Source organism: Besnoitia besnoiti, chromosome III (assembly GCF_002563875.1).
Source record: "Besnoitia besnoiti strain Bb-Ger1 chromosome III, whole genome shotgun sequence".
Taxonomy (NCBI): Eukaryota; Apicomplexa; class Conoidasida; order Eucoccidiorida; family Sarcocystidae; genus Besnoitia; species Besnoitia besnoiti.
This window is the reverse complement of record NC_042358.1, coordinates 2340308-2359750: the sequence shown is the minus strand read 5'-3', so window position 1 is coordinate 2359750 and position 19443 is coordinate 2340308. Positions and strand designations below refer to the sequence as shown.

Genomic DNA, 19443 nt, shown 5'->3' with positions numbered 1-19443 from the left:
GCGGCGCACGCTGCATGCGTTGCGGCTCCGCCAATCACCACCATCTTCAGCATCTGTACAGGTACATTGTGTGCATATCTCCACGTACGAATCTGGAAGCAATCGTTGGACTGCTGGCGAAACACCCAACACCGCTAGAAGCATCCCACGGGCTCGGCTCCCTCACTGTCCTCGTCGCTAGTCGATTGTGAGGTCAGAGAAGGACCGGCGGGCTTGGAAGCTCTCTTCCTTCGCGCTGTGCGCTGCACCTTCGGCCGCGGCGCTGCTGCTCGTTCCGATGATGTTTTTCTTCACCCACCTACCCACCGAGCCGATGGGGCCTTTCTTCTTTTTCTTCGCCTCTTGCCTGCGGTTGTCCTCCTCTTCGCGACCCCCTGCGCGGACAAACAGCTCCTCGTGGCCGCGCCGCTCGCGATCTCCGGGCTCCGTGCCCGTCGAGGCCTCTCGCTTTTCCGCGTCCTTTCGCCCGCGGGAGGTTAAGAAAAACGGCGACGGAGACGCGCGCCGACTCTTTCCCTCGTCCGCGGGATCGGCGCGCGGCGACAAGCTGCTCCATCGTCGAGAGCTCCGACCGCGGAAGAAACTCCTGAACCACGCAACCCGTCGCACCAAGCCGCCAAAGATTGGAAGGAACACAAACAAAGCCGCTCGAACTCTACACAGACGCAATTCTGCTTCGCATCTACTTCGCCCGCCGTCGGGCTCTGCACATGCGCCACATAACACGCATACCTGTGTACCCCCGCAATACGCAGCCGATGTATACAAACCGAAATTGCCTCGATCACACGGAGATAGACAGCCTCTTTATGTGCAGGTACTTCAGGCAGGCGCGGTTTGATGAATATGCGCACATCCGCGAGGCACAGTAGACAGGCGTGTGCCTTCGCATTCTAAATGCGACACCGTATCACGTCCGCGTTCCTACATACTTCTGAAGCCTCTTGCCCGTTTTCCGGCGCTCTACATCGAATGACGAGCCTTAAACGGACTGGGAGAATAAGGGGAAGGGCACAACTCACCTCGATCTCTCTCGAGCTCCCGCGCCGTCTCTGTCAGCCGCTGCGGCCTTCCCTGCCTCCCGCTGGTCCTGAAGCTCGACTGCGGCCAGGCAGGCGCCGTCGCGCGCGAGCATCACGAAAAAGTCGTTGCCTTGCTCCAACATGTCAAGCGACAGGTTCTGAACAACAGGACAAGCGCATACCCGCGCACGCCAACTTGAACCGCAAAGAGCGCGAGCGGCACCGTCCACATACACACTATCCCTCTCTCAATATATATATATATATATATATATATATATATATATACTATATATAGGCAGTTGAGAAGATCTGTAAGGGATGTCCTCTTGTCTGAACATCTCCTGGAGCGCTCTTATATCGACTCTCCCCCTCCCGAATTTGTGTCGGACTACCCTCGCCTGCATGCAGGCTGGAGTGCGCGCGAGAAGGAAACACGCGAGCAACTGGCTCGCGAGAAAGGAGACTGCTTTAAGCACTGGAACCAACAGGAAGCAGAAGCGCCGCGGGGAGTCTCTGGCGAGCTCCGCGGCTTTCCGTCAAGCACCTCGCCGGCAGCCGACGCGATTTGGAAGATCGGGGAGATCTCGTTCTCAGTCATGTAGTGCCGCACAGCCTCGAGGTCAGACTCGAGCGTGTCCACGTCCTCGCTAGAAAAAATGTGCCCGCTGTACCCGAGCTCCGTGACAACCAGACACCAGGCCTGCGAGAGAGAGGAGCGCGTGTTCACGAAGAGAGCAAATGCCTCGCAGCCACAGACAGATCTCCAGACTGGACACGCACGCGGGAACGAACGAGCGAATCGCACACTCACCCGGGACAAGAGAAAGCGAACCCATGGACTCGAACCCTACATGCGCGTACATATATATATCTATATATATATTGGACAGAATGCATAAATAAATATATATATATGTAGATGCCTCGACCCGTTCAAAGCCTACTTAGCTACACGTCATCAGCCGCATCAACGGATTGCTGAAGCTCGTGCCAGTACGCACAGCCTCGAAAATAGGTTGGATCAAACAGCCCGCAGACAAACCAAGGCCTTGAAAAGATCACTCCAGCACAGCCTGAGAGGTACGGAAGAGGCAGACTGTCAGATCTGAGCGAGTTGTTCACCTCCTCGCCCGCACTCGCAGACAGAATTCTTAGTACGCGCGCTAAAAACGCGTTCGTTAGAGCTGCGTCGCCCGCCGCAGACTCTTGAATCACCTGTATGAGACACCGCATGAAGGCCGCCGCAGCGTCGTCTTGGTAGTCCTCCGGAGCCGCGACGAAGAAGTGCTCAACGGTCTGGCAGAAACGACAATTTCAATTGAAAGAAACACACAGAAAGAAAAAGCGGAACGCAGGAGCGTGAGCGAGGAGGCGCAACTCCAGACACAATGACGGGGTGCCCGACCCGCAGGAAGGCTACGCAAGAACGGCACATAGAGATTCCTCCCTTCAGCCTCTTTCTTTTCGCTCTTTTGTCACACGGGGTGTCCTCCCCTGCTGCTTTCTGGCACTGACTCTGGGGAAGGCGGCAACAACGCGCTCGAGGGTGTAGGTCGAAAAGTCGTCGCCGGCGTAGAGCTGATCGAAGATGTCGTGCTGCAGCTCGTAGTACACGATGTAAGCCGCTGCAGTTCTGCGCGACGTTCAGCAGCACCCATCCATAGCAGACAAAGTATGCACCAAAAAAACACACAAAAGGGCGGACGAGCAACTCGCCAGCCTGGAAATCAGCTCCCAAACCGAAACGGCGGCTACCCCCCTCCACGACGGCTGAGGAGGTATATATATATATATATATATATATATATATATATATATATATATATATATATATATATATATATATATATGTATATATATATATATATGACTACATGGGCATCCACTTGCTCATCTATATAGACGAGCCCACGTGCATACCCATGGCTCTCTAATCGCTATCATTCTATCTATATCTATCTCCGTCTATCTACTACTTTATTTATAAAAAATGTGGGCATGTCGATTCGAAAACAGTTGCGCCCGAGGAAAGCAAAGCATGCGATATGCGCGTGGTGAACATTTAGCGGGCGGGGCGGCCGTTTCGGATCTCACTCGCAGACTTTGAGGGCGGTGCTGTGGAGGAGCTCTCGCACTTCGCCGATGCTTTTCTCGAGCACTTCTTCGAGGCCGAGGATTTCTGCGTCTTGCGCGAGTTCGCAGAGGCGGTCGTGCGTGCGTGCCGCCTTCATTTCTCGCGGCGCGCCGTCTCCAGCGCCTGGGAACTCCGCGCCGCGAGCCGCGTCGTCGCTCTCGTCATCAGAGAACTTGGTCGACGGCGCGCCGCCGAGCCGGCCCAACTTGATAACAATTTCTTCGTCTTTTGAGTTCCGCTCGCGGGTGCGCCGCTCCAGCTCTGCGCGCACTTTCTCTTGCAGCTTCGGAAGCTGCTGAAGGAACATGGCGACGTTGTGGAGTCGGACAAGCCAACGCAGAACGCCCTTTCCTCGTTGGCTACCTACGCAGTCCCCTCCGGAGGAGCCGGTGACGCCCACGCCCGACGCGCTAAGCTCGCGGGTACCGGTTTCGTCGCCTCGCTTTTTCGGCTTCTTGCCGTCCTCGCGACCGCCGCTGTCCCTTCTGTCTCCGCGCCTCGGGCCCTCTGTCTCCTCCCCGCCGACCGCGCCGGTCTCCGCCTGGAGCAGAACTTCGAACTGACGCCGCTGCAGGCTTTCCGCCAAGTCAACCCCCTGAAGCAGCAGAGCCAGATCTGGCCCCAGTCGCTTCGCTTGCGTTTGCCGCTCTGGCTTGAGCTTAAGCAGCGAGTTGCTGCGCTCGCGGCCGCGAGAGGTCCGCGGCTCCTCGCCCCGGCCTCCGGAGCCCTGGGCTCCGACTCCGTCTCCGGCCCCAGAGAGCCGGCGGCGCGGAGACGCGCCCGCGCGGTCGCCGGCAGACGGCGGGAGGGGCGGGTAGCTAGCGGCTCCTGACTCTGCGCCGCCTGCGTTCTTGGAGCGCTTTCCGGGGGTTTCGAAAACCTGAAAAAAACTCTTCTTCCGAGACTTGCGTCGCGCCTGCGCCTCCGGGTCGCTTGCGCCGCCACTCTCTACAGAAGAAAACATCGAGACAATCATTCAAGCACTCGGGAGAAACGCGCCTTCAGCCGATTCTCTCCAGCTATTCGAGTCCACAAGTGCCACGTGAATGCAGATAGCCATGCAGTTACCGCTCTAGGGAGCTCACGCCAGGCCTTCAACCGAAACGCCACAGCACAATCTGCGCACATCGTGGAAGACACACGCCCACGCCACGGGGGGGAGCGTGTGGGGAGGGGGATGAGCCAGAGGCGAAACGATGCGCGGCACCAGGAACGCGGAGCCTGTCAGGTTGCACGCCTCACGCGGCACACAAGTCCACAAGAGAGACGAAAGTGTGTAACGCCACCAATCCTTTTCACTCTTAAGTCTACAGGGGCTGTGAAGCCTACCCAGGCCGCAGCGGCGCGACCCCCCGTTCCGTAGTGCCCTGGAGCACCGCTTACCGTATGCAGAGGACTCGCCTCCGTCTGAGACGTAGAGATGCGCTTTCGCAGGGGGCTGGAGGTAGTTCGCGGGTCCGCCGGCTGACTGCATGCGCTTCTCGCGCCGCTCCCGTTTCTGCTCTTCGTCCTCCGCCCACATCCGCTGACCCATCCTCACGAAACTAGACCATCTGAGAGAGGCGAACGCAAAAGAACGCGGCAAGATTCAAGCTCAAGAAAAGTTCACGAGGTAACCGTCCGCGAGGTCAGCGGGTCCCCCGCCACAGCACCGCGCCCACCGAGCACGGCATTCCGCACCTGAGGCCGCCCTCGATCCTCACATACACATATATCTAGACACCCATATGTACAGGTGGATTTACAGATCTTCTCAAGCGCTTGCTTCTACTTTCCAGCGGGGGTGGATCCCGTGCGTGAGCATTCGGATGCGCATCTGCGCTTTTCGAAAGAGCTATGAACGTGTTGCAGCGAGGAATCGAGAGTCTAGCGTGGCGCCCCGGGAAGGAGCCTGGGGCGATCCGTTCGCAAGTCAGAGGTCGGTAGCCAGGAGCTCAGGAGACTCAGGCAAAGCAGGGGGCGGCGCCTCACGTGAGCTGTCCCTTTTTCTTCTTTCGACCGAACTCGTCGCCCTCGCCCATGCGCGCGAGCGCCAGCATCGCCGCAGACTGCAGCGAGGCATCCACCTTGAGACCTTTGCGCCCTTCGGGAGTGAGCAGCGTGAGAAAATTCTTCAGCTGGCGCTGCTCGACGGCGAGGAGCGGCAAGAGAGACGCCGTCGCCGGCCGCTCGCTCTCCGCGTCCGCGGGCGACAGCGCACACGAGGAGGCAAAGGCGACGACAAACGAGCGAAGAAACTTGAGAAACGGTGGAAGCACCCTGCACACGCGCAACGAAAACCAGGAAATGGAAACTAAAAAAGTGAAGAAAACAAAAAGATACACATTAGCAGAACCTCTCCCCCGCGAGAATCGTTTCCAGTAGATGGTACATATGTGCATATATATATGCGTATATGTATTCACATTCGTATTGAGTCTCAGTTGACAGGTGAGGGTAGAGGAGCGATTCCGTCGTCAGCCGACGCACGCGTAACTGGATTCGCGGCTGACCTTCGGCTTGTATACGGGGGCCGCGGCGCCCCTCAGCCAGTTTCCTCTCTCCCGAGTCTCCTCTCACCAGTCGATCGGGGCGGGGCTTTCGAGCACGGCCGACGCGAGGTTAAAAACCACGTGCCAGCAGTCTGCGGCCTTTTCGCTGAAGCCACGCAACGGCGGATTCACGGGCACGAAGGTATCCTTCTCAAGAAACGAGAGAAGCGTAGTCGACACAGAGTTCAGCCGCACGGAGAGCGAAGAAAGGAACGCGGGCGCGAGCGGTGGCAGCAGCGGCGGAACGGCGAGCGGCGGCAGGGCCGTCACGCGGCTCAAGGTTACCTGAAAAAGTACGGAAAAAAGGAAAAACAACCTGAAGAGAGCCCGGAAGAGTGACGGGTCTCAGGCAGTGGAGGGAGATAAAACAAACACGCAACGTCACGCGTGCTGACGGGACATGAGGCCTCATGAAACCAGACGTGATGAAACGACGACGTGGCGTCCTGCGCCCCGGCCGCAACGGAGTCCGAGGAGAGAAAGACACCGGAACGCGAACCTCGCCCGCGCGCCGCCTGCAGGCGCCCGAAAACCTCGAGCCATGTCTCTTATCCCGGTTGATGCTCTCCACGCCATCGCTTTCTTCCCCTCTCCTCCCCCCCTCTGTTGTAGGCCTGCATCACCTCTCGGTTCAGCTTCTCGAAGGCTCCAAGCACCTCGAGGAGCTCCGCGTCGCCCCTGGCGGGGAGCAGCTCGGCTTCGCCGCCGGCCCCCGCCCAGACGGCGGTGCGGAGGAGTTCGGCGAGCAGCGCGGCGACGAAGAGGCGCGCGGAGGAAAGGACGAGGAAGGCGAATTCGTTTCGCAGCGGGAGCAGGGGCCCGAAGACGGGCGCGTAGAGCAGCAGCTCGTCGCGGACGTGAGCGCTGAACGCGCGGAGACTGGCGACCACAGCGCCGAGCAGCGCGTCTTGCTCTTCTTCGCAGCAGCGGAGGAGGTCCTCGGGCACCGCGGCGTCGGTCGATCGCTTCCACTCTCGCGTGCGCTCCGAGCATCCTTCGCCAGTGCGCTGCTTCTCGCGGTAGACCTCGAGGGCCTCGAAGGCCAGGCGGAACTCGCGGCTCGCCGCCTGCGCGAGCGACTGGTAGACGAAGCACCGAATCGCGTCTTCCAAGATCGACGGCCCCCGCAGGACGAGCGACAGCCGCAAACGATGTGCGTCCTCGCCGAAACTCTCGGACGGCAACACGAGAGGCGGGGCCCTCGACCCGCCTCTCGAGCCAGACGACGCCGCGCTCCGGCTGAGAAAGAAGCTCGGGGAGAAGCCGTGGTGAGCACGCGAGGGCGAGGAGGCCGCGTATGACGCGAAGAGGTTCAGACGCGAGAGGCGATTCGAATACTGCCGCCCTCTGCCGCCGGATCTGTCATCGCTGAACTCGGCGCCTTCCTCGCGATCCAGAGGAGCCTCTTGGGCTCCATCGGCTTCGCGCGAGAGGCGCACGCGGCGGCCTTCCTGCTCGCGCTCGCGGCGACGAGAGCTCTGCCGCATGCGCGAGCGTCCCGAGACGCCGTCAGGATCTTCCTCGTCCGCCGCCTGCCCAGAAGTGCCCTCTGTGCGCGCACTGGCCGTAAAAGACTTGCCTCGCTCCTGCGAGCCCTGCAGCAGCGCCGCCAAGCCGCTCTTGACCCACGCTTTCCAGCACTCCAGATCTTCCTCCTCCAAGTGGCGCCAGCCGAGGAAGAAATGCTCGCCTCCGCCTGCGACTCGGCCGCCCCCCCGCGCTGCGCTTCCGGCAGCAAACGCGCGGAAATCCAGACTCGCCCCTCCGGCGGTCCTCTGCGCTCCGGGCGGCGCAGCCGCGGAGGCAGCGAGGGAGCGGAGCGGGGCCCCAGAGGGCAGCATGAAGGTCACGAGTGCCCCCGGAGGCGACGTAACTGGGGAGGCTGGGAAGCGCGGCGACCCCCTGTATGACGAGGAAGGCGAGAGCGACGCGGAGGTCTGCGACGAGGCCGCAAACTGCGTCACCTGCTGAAGGAGCAGCAGGACAAGGTGCCGCCACAGCCGCAGCACGCTTGGGAGCACCACAGGCTCGAAGAAACGGCGGTAGTCTTGAAGCTGGGCATGCAACAGGAGAAGAAAGAAGAGCGCGAGCAGCTGCCCCGTTGCCGCCTCCTCCTGTTGAAGCTCCACGCGCGACGGCAGCGCCGGCGACAGAAAGAAAAACGAAGGTGCCGAAGGCGACAGCCGAAGCCCTGCGAGCAACAGACACGCAGACAAACATGACGTCACGCCATGACGCCAATAACGACCTCATCCCGACCACAACAACCCGCAGAAAAGGTGACCCCGCTTGAACTCTCTCCGTGAAAAAATGCGGTTTTAGTGATGATGGGGTGTGTTACTAGATAGACGAATGCTGTCAGTTAAAAGAAAACGCGACGCGATCCCGCCATACAGCCTCAGGATACGCGGCAGAGATACGGGTGACAATCCAGAAAGCCCGCCAAAATCGTGGAACGCGAGCTGCAGAACCGCAAACCCTCAGGAAAAGGCAAGAGAATCCACCCACGCAGGCAACCGAGAAAGAAGAAATGACCATTCGCGCGAAGCTCAGAAAGCGTAAGGTGCGGAGCTAACAACAGACACCCGGCGCCTTAGGGAGATCCAGGGTTTAGGATTTCAGAATTATGATCCGCTCCACTTGCAGATGAAAACAAGACGCGCCGAAGCCTCTAGGCGGTGATTCGGGTTGGGTCTGGGGCTGAGTCGATGTCTGAATTCTCCGCGCGTTAAAACGGCGCTGCGTCTCACCTCGCTTCCAGGCGGCGCCCCTGGGATCTCTGCTCAGCGCAAAGATCTGCTTCTCGTCGACAGTCCACCAATCTCCGCCAAACCATCCGGCAGCCTTTAGAACTTGAATGAAGTTTCGTCTCTCTAGTGCGACGCGGATAACGCCGTTCTCGAGGGCAGCCCAGACTCTGCTCACTTGCTCCTCTGCGCTTCGCCCGGCCGCCGGCGCCCGCTCCGAGCTCGCCTTTCCCACGAAGAGCACACCGCGCAGCTCTTCTTCCACGCCTCCGCCTCGCTCTTCTTTTCCGCCGCACGCTTCAGAGACCTGGCCGTCGCCTTTCGTGCGCCGCTGCCACGCGCAGTACACGAGCGCGAACCAGGAGACAGGTGTCTCTCCTATCAGCCGAGAGGCCCGTCGCTGGTGCAGCGTCCAGTCGCCCTCCTCCTCGCCCGCGTCAGTTCCCGCGGGGACGACGCGCGACACGAAGGGCCTCCCAGCCCCGGGGGCTCCAGCGCCTGCGACTCCATCCGCTGCGGCGGGCGCCGCCGACTTGCGCCTGTTTCGCGCGAGCGTCAACACCGAGCGGCTCCGCGACTGCGGGCCTTGCGGGGGCTTCTCGCCGTCGCCTTGGGAGGAGAAGCGCTCTGCCTCGCTGAGCACATCCGCGTCTGCGCCAGACTCGTCGTCGTCTCCGTTCAGCCCCCGGAGACCCGGAAGCCCGCTCAGCGCGCCAGCGCCCCCGAAAATGCTCTTCCGCGAGAACGCGCGGCCTTGCGCCTGCGGGTCTTTCTCCTTTCGACCCTTCGCCTCTCCCGCCGCAGGCGAACCCCCCCCGCCGGCCTCTTCTCGCCCTTCCTCCGCGTCCCCGGGAGGCCCACTGGGCTCCATCCCCGGCCCCCCGCCCGGGCCCGAGCGGGCGCTGGAGCCCGCAGCCGCGCCCGCCGATGCGAGCACGATGTCTGGGGGTTCGATATGGCCGTCGGCGCCCGCAAAGGGCTTCTGGATGAAGTTGGGGAACGCGCAGAGGATCTCTGAAACCGCATCAACGACCTCGGGCCCCACAGGCGCGAAGCCTGCGCCCAACTCCTTTCTGTCGCCAATGATGAGCGCCTTCGTTTCTCTAGAGCGATCACCTGAGGCGCCAGCCCCCTGGTTGATTGCCTTTTGCAGGAGCGTAGACACGACATGAAGTTCGCCGAGCAGCTCCGCTTGTCGGATCTCAGGCAGGCCCAGGGACCCGACGCGCCCCAAAGGCGCGGGGACCGCTTTGGCCTGCAGCGCCTCCGCGCCGCTCTCAGGAGACAGAGCGCCCTCTGCAGCCCGCTCGCCCTTGCCAGCGATCTCAGGCGAGGACGCGAACGCGGTCTGAGACTTCTCGCCGCGCGAAAGCGCACCTCCGGAGATGTGGCTCTCTGGGCCCTCGCCGGGAGCCGGCAGCCCGCCAGGGGTCTGCCTCTGTTCGTCTTTGAGGCAGCTCTCTGCTTCTCGTCTCAGCTCTGCTGCATGCTGAAGTAGGCCTGCTAGGTCAGGGAGCGGGCTCGAGCCCGCCGTTTGGCGCCAGAGACACGTGGCGAGAAGAAGCGCAGGGGACTGCAGCGAAAGCGGAAGCAAGCCGGACCCCGCTCGCGAGGCATGCTTCAATCTGAAGAGCGTGGAACGGTCGACGCCGCCACTCACCTCGCCGTCTTCTCCTCCGGGTCCGAACCGTCCTGCGCCCTCCGCGCCGGCGCTGGCTGTCGCCGGGACCGCTCCCGGAGCGCCGCCTCGGACCCGTCTCCACTCGTCCTCGCGGCTGGAGATGGCTGTGGGGTCGACCCCCAGCTGCGCGGCCTGCGAGACTAGCACGAGTCCCTGCGCGAGCACCGGCGCGTCGATGTGGAGCCCAGAAGGGCTGCGGCTGTCCAGGCAGCACTTGGAGAGAAGGAGCAGAAGCGAGAGCAGAAGAGGCACATCCAGCGCCCAGAAGGCGGCCAGCAGCTGCTCGCGTGGCAGGCCGAGGAGATCTGTAAACGTGTCGCCGCCAGCGGCTCCCTTGTCCCCGGCGCCTTTCTCCTCGCCGTCTGCAGCCCGCCCAGGGCCCAGGGACCGCCCCTCCAGCCTGCGCCGCGACCGCGACCGCGCGCCGCGGACGGAGCGCACGGTCGGAGGCTCCGGGGTCGTGCCCTCTGTCTCCTCTCCGCCCCCGCCCCTCTCGCAGTCCGAGGCGCCGCCCAGTGCAGAGAGCAGCCCGCCGCCGCCCATTGAGAACAACCGCGTACTCCGCGAGCGCCGGAAGAGACGCGAGGCGGTCCGTTGGCGGGCCTTGTCGCACCCGCTCGGCCCCATGGAGCCCAACGGGCCCGCGTCGCAGTCGGAGTGGAAGACCCCACTCACGTCGGAGTCGGAGACGAACTCTGCACTGGTGCCTGCACGCGAGAAGAGACGCACAAGAAGCGAAACACACGGGAATCCAAAGGCGGAAAGAAAATGCGCAGCAAAAGGGGCGGGGTGCTCAGTGCAGCGCAGACTGGGAGCAAGCAGAGAGTTGGTGGAGATCTTGTGCTGCACAATAAGCCGGTAGAAATCATGTAACGAGGCGAAAACGGCGACACTACATGTGCAAGCAGACAAACCTCAACAGAAGAAGAACAACTACAACTCACGAATGTTTTCTTTGCCTACCGTCGCTGACGTCTCCGCCTGGACCAGGCCTACGTGGCGGAGGCCGAAGAAAAAACCTTTTCCTTTCTTCGTTTGGTCGTGCTTCTTTTCTGTCGGTCGGCGACTTCCCTTCCCGTCCTCTCTCGAGGGGGCCCAGGTGTGGCTCGATTCCCTCCAGCGCAAGCTCCGGGGTCTCGCGGTCGCAGGCCCTGCTCTCTTGCGCCATGCATCGTCGGGCGAGCGCGATGCGGCAGGCTGCGTCCAAGTCGGCGCATGCAGTCATCATGAACAGCAGTCTCTGCAGCATCTCCTGCCCGTTCCGCGCCCTGCGTGTGCACTGCAGCTCCCACACGGTGTCGTCTTCGTCCTCTTGAAAGAGGCCAGAGGCGTGTCGGCGTTCGTCTCTTGCCGCAGCCTCCCCCGCGCGGCGCTTCTCACTCAACACCTGGACGTCGACTTCCAGAAGCTCCGCCTCCACAGAGGGGTCGCCCCACGCGCCGCAGGGCGGGAATCCCGAGCGCGAAGACGAAAAGGCCGCCGACGGCGGGTGACTCACGAGGCGATCCAGTTCGAGTAGATACAGAAAGATGTGGTAAAACGCCGTAAGCTGTCGAAGCGGCAAAAGATCCAGCGACGCCGCTGAGGAGATCGCCGCGGAGACGTCGTCAAGGTCAAAAAGCAAGCGCGCAGGCGGAGTGCTCAACGCTTCTCCGCCCTCTCCGCGCTCGCCTTCGTCTTCGCCGTCCTCTCCGTAGCGCCAAAAAGGCGCCTCTGGGGGCTTGGTGTAACACAGGAGCGAGAGGATGAAGTACAGCAACGCCGCGCGCTCATCCTTGCCGTCGCTCCGCGCATACAAAGACGAAAACAGGGGCGGCGGCCGGTACGCTGAGTAGAGATCTGCCTCCTCGTCGTCCTCCCCGACGAGCTCCCAGTCGCCGTCTTCGCCCCAAACGCGCTGCGCGCCTCTGTCTCCTCTTCCCCAAGCGGCCGCGCGAGCCGACCCTCGCTTGGCTTTCTGCCGCAAGCCGTGCGCGAGCGAGGAGAAGAAGGCGCCCGACGACGCAGGATGGAGCGGCGCAGCGTGCGGCGTCTCTGCCACGCGCTTCGCGCGTGCGGCTCGCCCCTCCTCGTCGCGTCCTCTCCCTGCAGGCGACAGCGACTCTGATCGAGCGCCGCGCCCTTGGGGGGTCGCCGCGGGAGAGAGTGCGCCGCAGGCGCTCGGGTCGAGAGCCGCGGCGAAGAAAAAGCGGAAGAAGCGCGTGAAGCGCATGAGGGTCGCGACGTAGACGAGCTGAATTTGCCGCTTGACAAAGCTCCTGTAGACAGGGTCAAACGCAAGCGCCGACGGCGGACACGCCGCCAACGCAGCGCCTCCCACGGGGCGACTCCGATCCCAAGTGGAGTCCTCTGCGCCGCTGTAGCCCGCAGTCTCGTCTTCTCCGTTTCTGCCGTGAAAAAGGTGAAGATTCCGCTCGACTGGAGGCAGCTCGTGAGGCGCCGGGGCGCCGCGGCGCGGCTTGTCTCTTCCTGCGCCGGGGCCCTTGGGCTCGCTCGAGCCGCGCGGGCTCCACGGGAGAGCCTCCCCTGCAGGCGCCACAATGTTTCCAAACATGTTTTTCGTCGCCTGCGTGTTGAAGCGCTTCAGCGCACTCTTCATGCCTGCCTTCCCGGTCTCGCTCTTTGCGTCCTTCTCGCGCTTCTCCCTCTCTCTAGTGGTGCGAAGGGAGGCCACGGAGTCGCCGTCGCTCTTCCGCGAAGGAGACACAGACCGAGGGCGCGCGCCCCGACCGTCTGCGCCTCCGCGACTGTCCCCTCCTCCTGTCTCCGCCGCGGCAGCGTCGGGCGCGAAGGGCGCCCCCGAGGCTTCGCCGGAAAACGAACGCTGCGCTCCCTCCCGGCCTGTGCCCGCCGCTCCCCACGTCTGACGCGGCGCAAAGTGGATTTTCGCGGCGAAGCGCAGGCGAGACTGAGGCTCTTTCTTCTTTTTCCGCGACGACAGCGAAGAGACGTCCGGCTCCGGCGGCGCCCGCGCCGCGCGACGCTCCAGGTCGCGCGCCGAGACGGTCGCGTGCGACACCGCGGGCGCCGCGGCCATCTACGAGACACACGCAGAGACGAACAGACGCAGGGGCAGGACACGTGACGAGGGTAGTCAGCAACATCATGCGCAGGGTTTGACAAGCGAGGCACGTAGGGACAAAGCGAAAGAAGAGGCGACCGCAGGGGAGCGGGAGGCGCGAGCACCCTAAGTTTGAAAAGACTTTTTCTGCGCCTCCAACTCTACCCATCCACGGGCTCCTCGCCCTTTTACCTTCAAGATGTAAACCAGTGATCCATCTGGTAGTATATACTCCCCAGAAAAGGTGGTCGTTTGAGTCGTCTACGTGCCCCCCTTCGTTTTCTCGGGAATGTTCGCCTATTTTCCCCGTTTTTTCTCTGACCTGCCACGACTCCGTGAGGCGAATGACTCTGAACCGCAGATCAAAGGGGTGGAGGCTGCTCGTCGCGCCGGGCGACCAGACGCAGTCCGCACAGGGCACGAGGAGACGAAGCAGCTTGTTGCTGCTGCTGCTTGGAATTTGAAACGCGATTCGCGCAAGCTGCATCAGCTGGAGCAGCAGCTTCAGGTTCGACTGGAGGAGCGGCGAATCGGGGACGAGCCAGTTGAGAAGAATTTCGCGTTTCCCTCGCTCGTCTGGCGCCGCGAGGGCCCTCGCGTCCTCCCCTTCGTCGTCCTCCCCGTCGCAAAAGCCTCTGCAGCCTCGCTCTCCGCGCTCGCCCTCTCGCCGTCGCGCGCCTGATGCACCCGCTTGACACGCGTGATGCCCCTCGCGGCCTCGCCACACCTTCGTCCGCGGAATCCACGCATCAACCGGCACGCCGAACGGCGCGAGACTCTCTCTCGTCGACCGCGTTCGCCTTCTCCGCGGACTCCGGAGCTTCGCACGCGACTCTTCCTTCGCCCTCGGGTTCCCGCCCTGGGGATCGCCGGCGGCCCCGCGCGCCGAGAGCGCGTCGGGTCCTGCGGGTGACGCGCTTGCATGCCCGACGGCGCCGGCTACGTGGTGTCCCTCCTCTGCGCCTTCGTCGCCGCCCGCGCGGCGCGCGCCGAGGACGTCGTGTTTCTCCTCCGCGACTCGCGACTTGCGGCGCGCGGCGAGAGCCCCCGCGAGGCCGTGGGGAAAAGCGAGTTGGCAGATAGTCCGGCGGACTGTGGCGCGCCGGCCGCTCCTGCCTTCGCTTTTTACTCCGCCCGCCACGGAAGAAAACGACGACTCCCTGCCGGCGCGGTCTTCGCGCGGCACGGACTCGCGCGCACTATGCAAATTGCCCGCTCTCTCGTCGTCGCTGGAGGACGCCTCGGCGCTTTCCCTCGCCTCGTCAGAGGAGCCTCCGCGCGCTCCAGCCGGTGCCGCCGGTCGCTCGACGCGAACCTTGTCCGCAGCGCGTCTGCCAGGCAGCGGCGGCAGTGCGAATCCACTCTTCTGTCGCTTCTTGCGCGCCCCCCCCCCCCGCCCCTCTCTCTCTTCTTCCGGAGCTGCGTCCTGGTCAGCCTCGTCGGCGACCAGCGACGCAAAGGCCGCGTACTGGCTCTGCTGGTGGGCGCAGAGAAGGAGCAGTTCGTAGGCGAGCAGCTGCAAGTCTTCTTCGCTGAAGTCGGTCTTCTTTCGCGCGCTCGAGGCTCGCTGCCTCCGCTTCGCGCTCTCCTGCTGAATCTGGAAAAGCGAGATGCGCCGATCCGCGCCGCCCCCAAAGGGGCTGCTTGTTCCCCCGGTCGCCGCGCCGCCGAGTCCCGAGACCGCCGCGAGTCTGCAGAAGTCGTAGAGCGAAGGCGGGAGCGCGGAGGCCGCAGCGCTCTCGATCAGCGAGACAAGGAAGTTCGGGAAGTCTCGGTGCTCCCAAAACAAGGAGACAGGCGCTGCGGGAAGCGGCGACGGCGAATGAGAGGAGACCGGCTCGCCCGGCACAGACTGCGCCCAGCTGAGCGAGGCAGGCGCGAGCGCGACCGGCTGCAGCAGGCCTGCGTGTTTCCGCCCCTGCTCAGGAGGAAGCGAGGCAAGATGGTAGGCGGTGAGAGGGAGAGGAAGGCGACGCAGAGAGAGAAGAAAGGCTTCATAGTTCAGCTGCGCCTTGAGCCAGCTGACTTCCGCCGAGGCCCGGGCGTCAGCAGCCATGCGGCCCGCCAGGTCACCACTGTGCACTGAGGCGTGCCGCTCGCCAGTCTCGTCCCCCGTCCTGTCCATCGCGAGTCGGACTCCCTCTCGCTCCTTGCCAGGCTGAGAGAGGGGGTCGCGGAGTCGTCCACGGCTGCCGCGTGAGTCGAGGTCTTTTCGGGTTTCTGTTTTTTCAATTTCGTCGGGAACCAGAGGAAGGCTGGAGGAGGGAGGGCAAGGGCGAGTCTCGCGTGGAGACTTTGCGCCTCTTGCGTCTTCCGCTCCCACGGATGAGAGATCGCGCGAGTCTGTCGGTTCGTCTACGGGGAGCTGCGTTGCCTCTGGCTGCGAAGCGACTGCGCGGGCGTCTCCTTTCGAGTCGAAAGAAGAACTCGCGCGCCCCTCCGCGCCCGATCTCTCATTCGTCACCTTCCTCCGCAGCTCCCCTCCGCCCCCCCCCTGCCTCGATTCGCATTCGCTCCACGTGGCGCCGCTCCACGCCGCCGCGCCGCCTCCGCCCTCCGCCCCTCCTCGCGTGCCCGCCGCAGAGGCAAGCACTTTCCGCCGCTTCTCTTCGTCATGGTCTTCTTCGCCGTGTCGTGCCTCCAACAGGCTGCGCAGGCGCGCGAGTTCCTTCTTCAGATGGTCTGTTTCGTTCGCCCGCGAGGCCTCTCGAATCCGTAACTCGTGCGCCGAGTCCTGAATCGCCTCCTTCTCCCTCTGAAGCGCAAGTCTCTGCGTCCTCTCTGTCTCCAATTCCTTCTCGCGCTGCTTCAAGAGATTCACCAGCGTCGCGCGACCTGAACGCAAACACGCGGAAGCCCCGCAAAGCGCTGAGAAGACGCGCCAGGCGAGTCAGAGCCCAACCTGCGCGGCGTCTCGCAGTCCATCCTGGGGTTTATGGATCCTGTCGCGGAGGCGTCACCCGCTGAAGCTGCGTGTCAAAATTCAGATGGGAAGTTAGCGTCCAAAATAGAAACCGACAGTCTCAACTTGCATGCACAGATGCTGGGTGTGAGAGCGGTCTCGCCGCCCGGCTCCGGCGCCGCGCCCACCTTCATCGTTCTTGGCAGCCTCGCCTCCAAGCCCGGCCGCCGCAGCCGCGCTCTGTCGCAGTTGGGCAGCGACTTCCGCAGAAAGCAGCGGCTGTGCGACCTCCGCCGGGACACGCTTCAGCCGCCCGAGTGCGGCGGTCTCGCGAGCGCCTGCGTCGGCCTGCTGAACGAATGGCAGGCGGCCGCGTGCGCTCTGCTGCGTGGAGTCCAGGAAGCACTGAGAGAGAAGAGGCCATGCCCCAGACACGCACAGCGAAAGCAGACTCGAATGCGCATGCGTATGCACTCGGCGCCACAGAGAGGCATTCCAGCCAGATCTCCGCAGAGCAGCAGAGGGCACACTGGCGCGCGCGGGCCTTCGCCCCCAGGCTACAACCAGACAAGCTTCCTCGGCCTGCAGCCTCCCTGTTTCTCCGCGCACGCGAAGAGCGAGGCACCGAAATACACCTTCGTGGGGTTTCTGGCGGAAGCAGGGCTGTGCGGGGCTCCTCCGGAGGCGCATCAACAATGAGAAGAGAATTGGCACCGCGCTCTCTGACCTCCACGCCACGCAGGCGAACGACGGCACAGCGCGGACCGAAACTACGCTGCTCTACACACACGTATATCTATATATGTATATTGAGACAGATATAAATAATCTGAATAGATATGGATATGAGTATCCGTATTCTTGTGCGTGTATGGATGGGGTTTTTCTTTACCTCGGCTGAAGCCCGCAGCGCCAGCACAGCAGCCGTGGCGAGCGAAGAGGAGAAGACGAGGGCTTGACTGCTGCCTGCGGCTGCGGCGCTCGCGTACCCGCCAAGCCCCGCCGCCGGAGGGGCATGCACCAGAGCGGAGAGCCAGCTGCGCGGGCTGAAGCAGCAATCGCACAAACTACACGTGGCGTGAAGCGAGCTCGGCAAGCACAAACACATACACATACATACAAGCATTCATACATACACATACATATATATATATATATGTGTGTGTGTGATGCATGCGGAGCACAGGAATAAGGCTAGGAATGCTGGCAGCATCTCGTGGAGGGCTGTTGAGGCGGATCCACACTGGTGATTAGATAGGTGGAAATACTTTTAGTGATACATTGCGGGTAACCACACGTCTGATGGAGATATCCTGCAGAGATGCGCTGGTCTGCTTCTATTCCTCATGCTGCCCTCCGCAGTCCCAGACAACCCGCAGTAGACTCATGCCAACTGCCCCGTACTACGGCGCTGCGTGCGTGTGCGGTGTGCCCTCAAGGACCCTCTGAATCTTCTCGGGACTAGAACATCGATATATTGCGCACTGGAAGGCAACAGAAACAACGCCACAACGCAGCTTCTCTGAGTAGCGCCGGAGGGGCCTCGCTCTTCGCGGGTCTTCCGCGCGATTCTCGGCGGCTTACTTCTGTCGCGCGACCGGTTTCGCCGCGACAACGGCGACGTGGTTCGGTTCCTCTCGACTGGAACCCGGATCCGCAGCACAGACGCTGCGATTCTCAGCCTCCGCTGTCGCCTGCAGACGCCTCGCGCGCTCCACGCGCTCCTCGGCCTTCTGGAGAAGACGCGGCGCGACCGAGGAGCCAAAGAGGCTGATCAACTCGTTCAGACTGTCCTCAGCTTTCTAAGGAAAAGAAAAGCGACACGATCCAACGCAGAAACGCAGCCAATCGCGCAGTGGGCTTATTTGTCACATTTCTCCCAAAGTGTGAAGCTGCCATCGGCGCTCGCTGCCTGCGTGGAACGCGCCGAAGTGCGCGGTGCTGTCCAACGAAATACGCAGCATGAATGTAGTATATATGTATATACACGTGCGTATATACATAAATATATGTAGAACGATATATATGTCATAGTAGATCTAATATAGAAATAAATGTATACGTATTCGCACATGCGTCGAGATAGTAGATATAATAGATGTATACGTATTCACACATGCGTCGAGACAGAAAACTGTCCTGCACACATACACAGCAGCGAAGCACGTCAGTGGAAGCGGGCACACCTGCATGCATATATAGAGAGACATATATCGACTGATATACATTGTTACGCATTCATGTGTCTATGTATACGTAGCCGTCTGTGTCTCACTTTCAGTTCTTCCTGCGCGAGTTGCAGTTTTTTTGCAGCCTTCTGGGCTTCGGGGCTGGCGGTCTTTGCGAGATCCGCGGCTTCCTCTTGCCCCTTTCTCGCTCGCTGGCTTCCCGCGAGTCGCGAAGAAGGCGAGGACTGAGAGGCGGGATGCCTGCTAGCATCTTCGTCCAAGTGGTCTTCGCTGGCCTCCGCGTCACGAGTTTTCTCCAGCAGAGCCTCGAGAGGCGTGGCGACCTCGGTCTTCAGGCGAGAAGCCAGTCGGTCGGCCTGGTTCGCCTCCGCGAGGCAGAGAGAAAGAAAAGACGAAATCGGCGTCGAGAGGCCCGCGGCCAGCCCCTCCTGGCGTCCTGCGCCGTTTCCCGCAGCCCCTAACGGAGATGAAAGTGCAGACTGCGCGCCGCCGCCAGGGGCGCCGGGGGAGAGCGAATGGAGCTCCGCGGAGAGCGCGACGCCCTTTGTGTGCAGCGCCCGCAGGTCATCTGAGAAGCGCTGCAGAAGAGAGATAAATTCCTCGTGCAAAAGCGTCCAGGCAGATGTTGCCTTGACGTCAAAGAGCAGCTGCTGAGGAGAGAGACAGAAGTCCGCCTTCTCTCTCCCTCCTCCCCCCGGAGGAGGAGATGCGCTAGCTCCCCCCCAGGACATGGCGTGCGGTGTACCTACACCTCACCAGCCATCGTGGTGAAAAAACGTGGAGTAAAGAGAAGAAAAAAAGAAGAGGCACGGCCACCCAGAGCAGACGCCGCAGGCGCTGTCTGCGGGGAGGCAGCTGGTCTGCATGAGCTGACAGAGCCCCTCGAGCTCGTTTTCAGCGCTGGAGGTACGCCGAGAGCGGGCTGCAGCGAAATGAAGGGAGTGTGCGCCGACCGGCCGCGGGCGCCCAAGAGGCGGCAGCGAGGCAGCCAGGGTTCGACAGAAGCGGACGAGGCGGAAAGGGGGGCGCCGCGCGGGCAGACGAGACGGACAGCTTTCGAGATCGGTGAAGAAGCTCAAGAAGAAACGTGAAATAGCAGGGGTGTGGACTGAATACTGAGAATGGACAGCCCTCGCGAGGATCAAGCAGCCGCACGGAGGCGCAGGTGCGAAA

At 62.2% G+C, this 19443-nt stretch overlaps 1 protein-coding gene across 1 annotated transcript; it reads right to left on the bottom strand.

Moving 5' to 3' along the window:
* Nucleotides 1-177: 177 nt before the first annotated feature.
* BESB_046320 (uncharacterized protein) lies at nt 178-19001 on the bottom strand (the record flags this gene model as incomplete). The annotated part of the gene is made up of 17 exons (XM_029363083.1): nt 178-586; nt 1023-1180; nt 1570-1725; nt 2241-2321; nt 2541-2658; nt 3120-4107; nt 4543-4712; nt 5131-5418; nt 5719-5975; nt 6314-7881; nt 8441-10825; nt 11082-13155; nt 13502-16014; nt 16270-16486; nt 16974-17127; nt 17666-17883; nt 18357-19001. 17 exons carry the CDS (start codon nt 18999-19001, stop codon nt 178-180), a joined length of 12399 nt encoding a protein of 4132 aa, XP_029220449.1.
* Between the last annotated feature and the right edge of the window lie 442 nt (nt 19002-19443).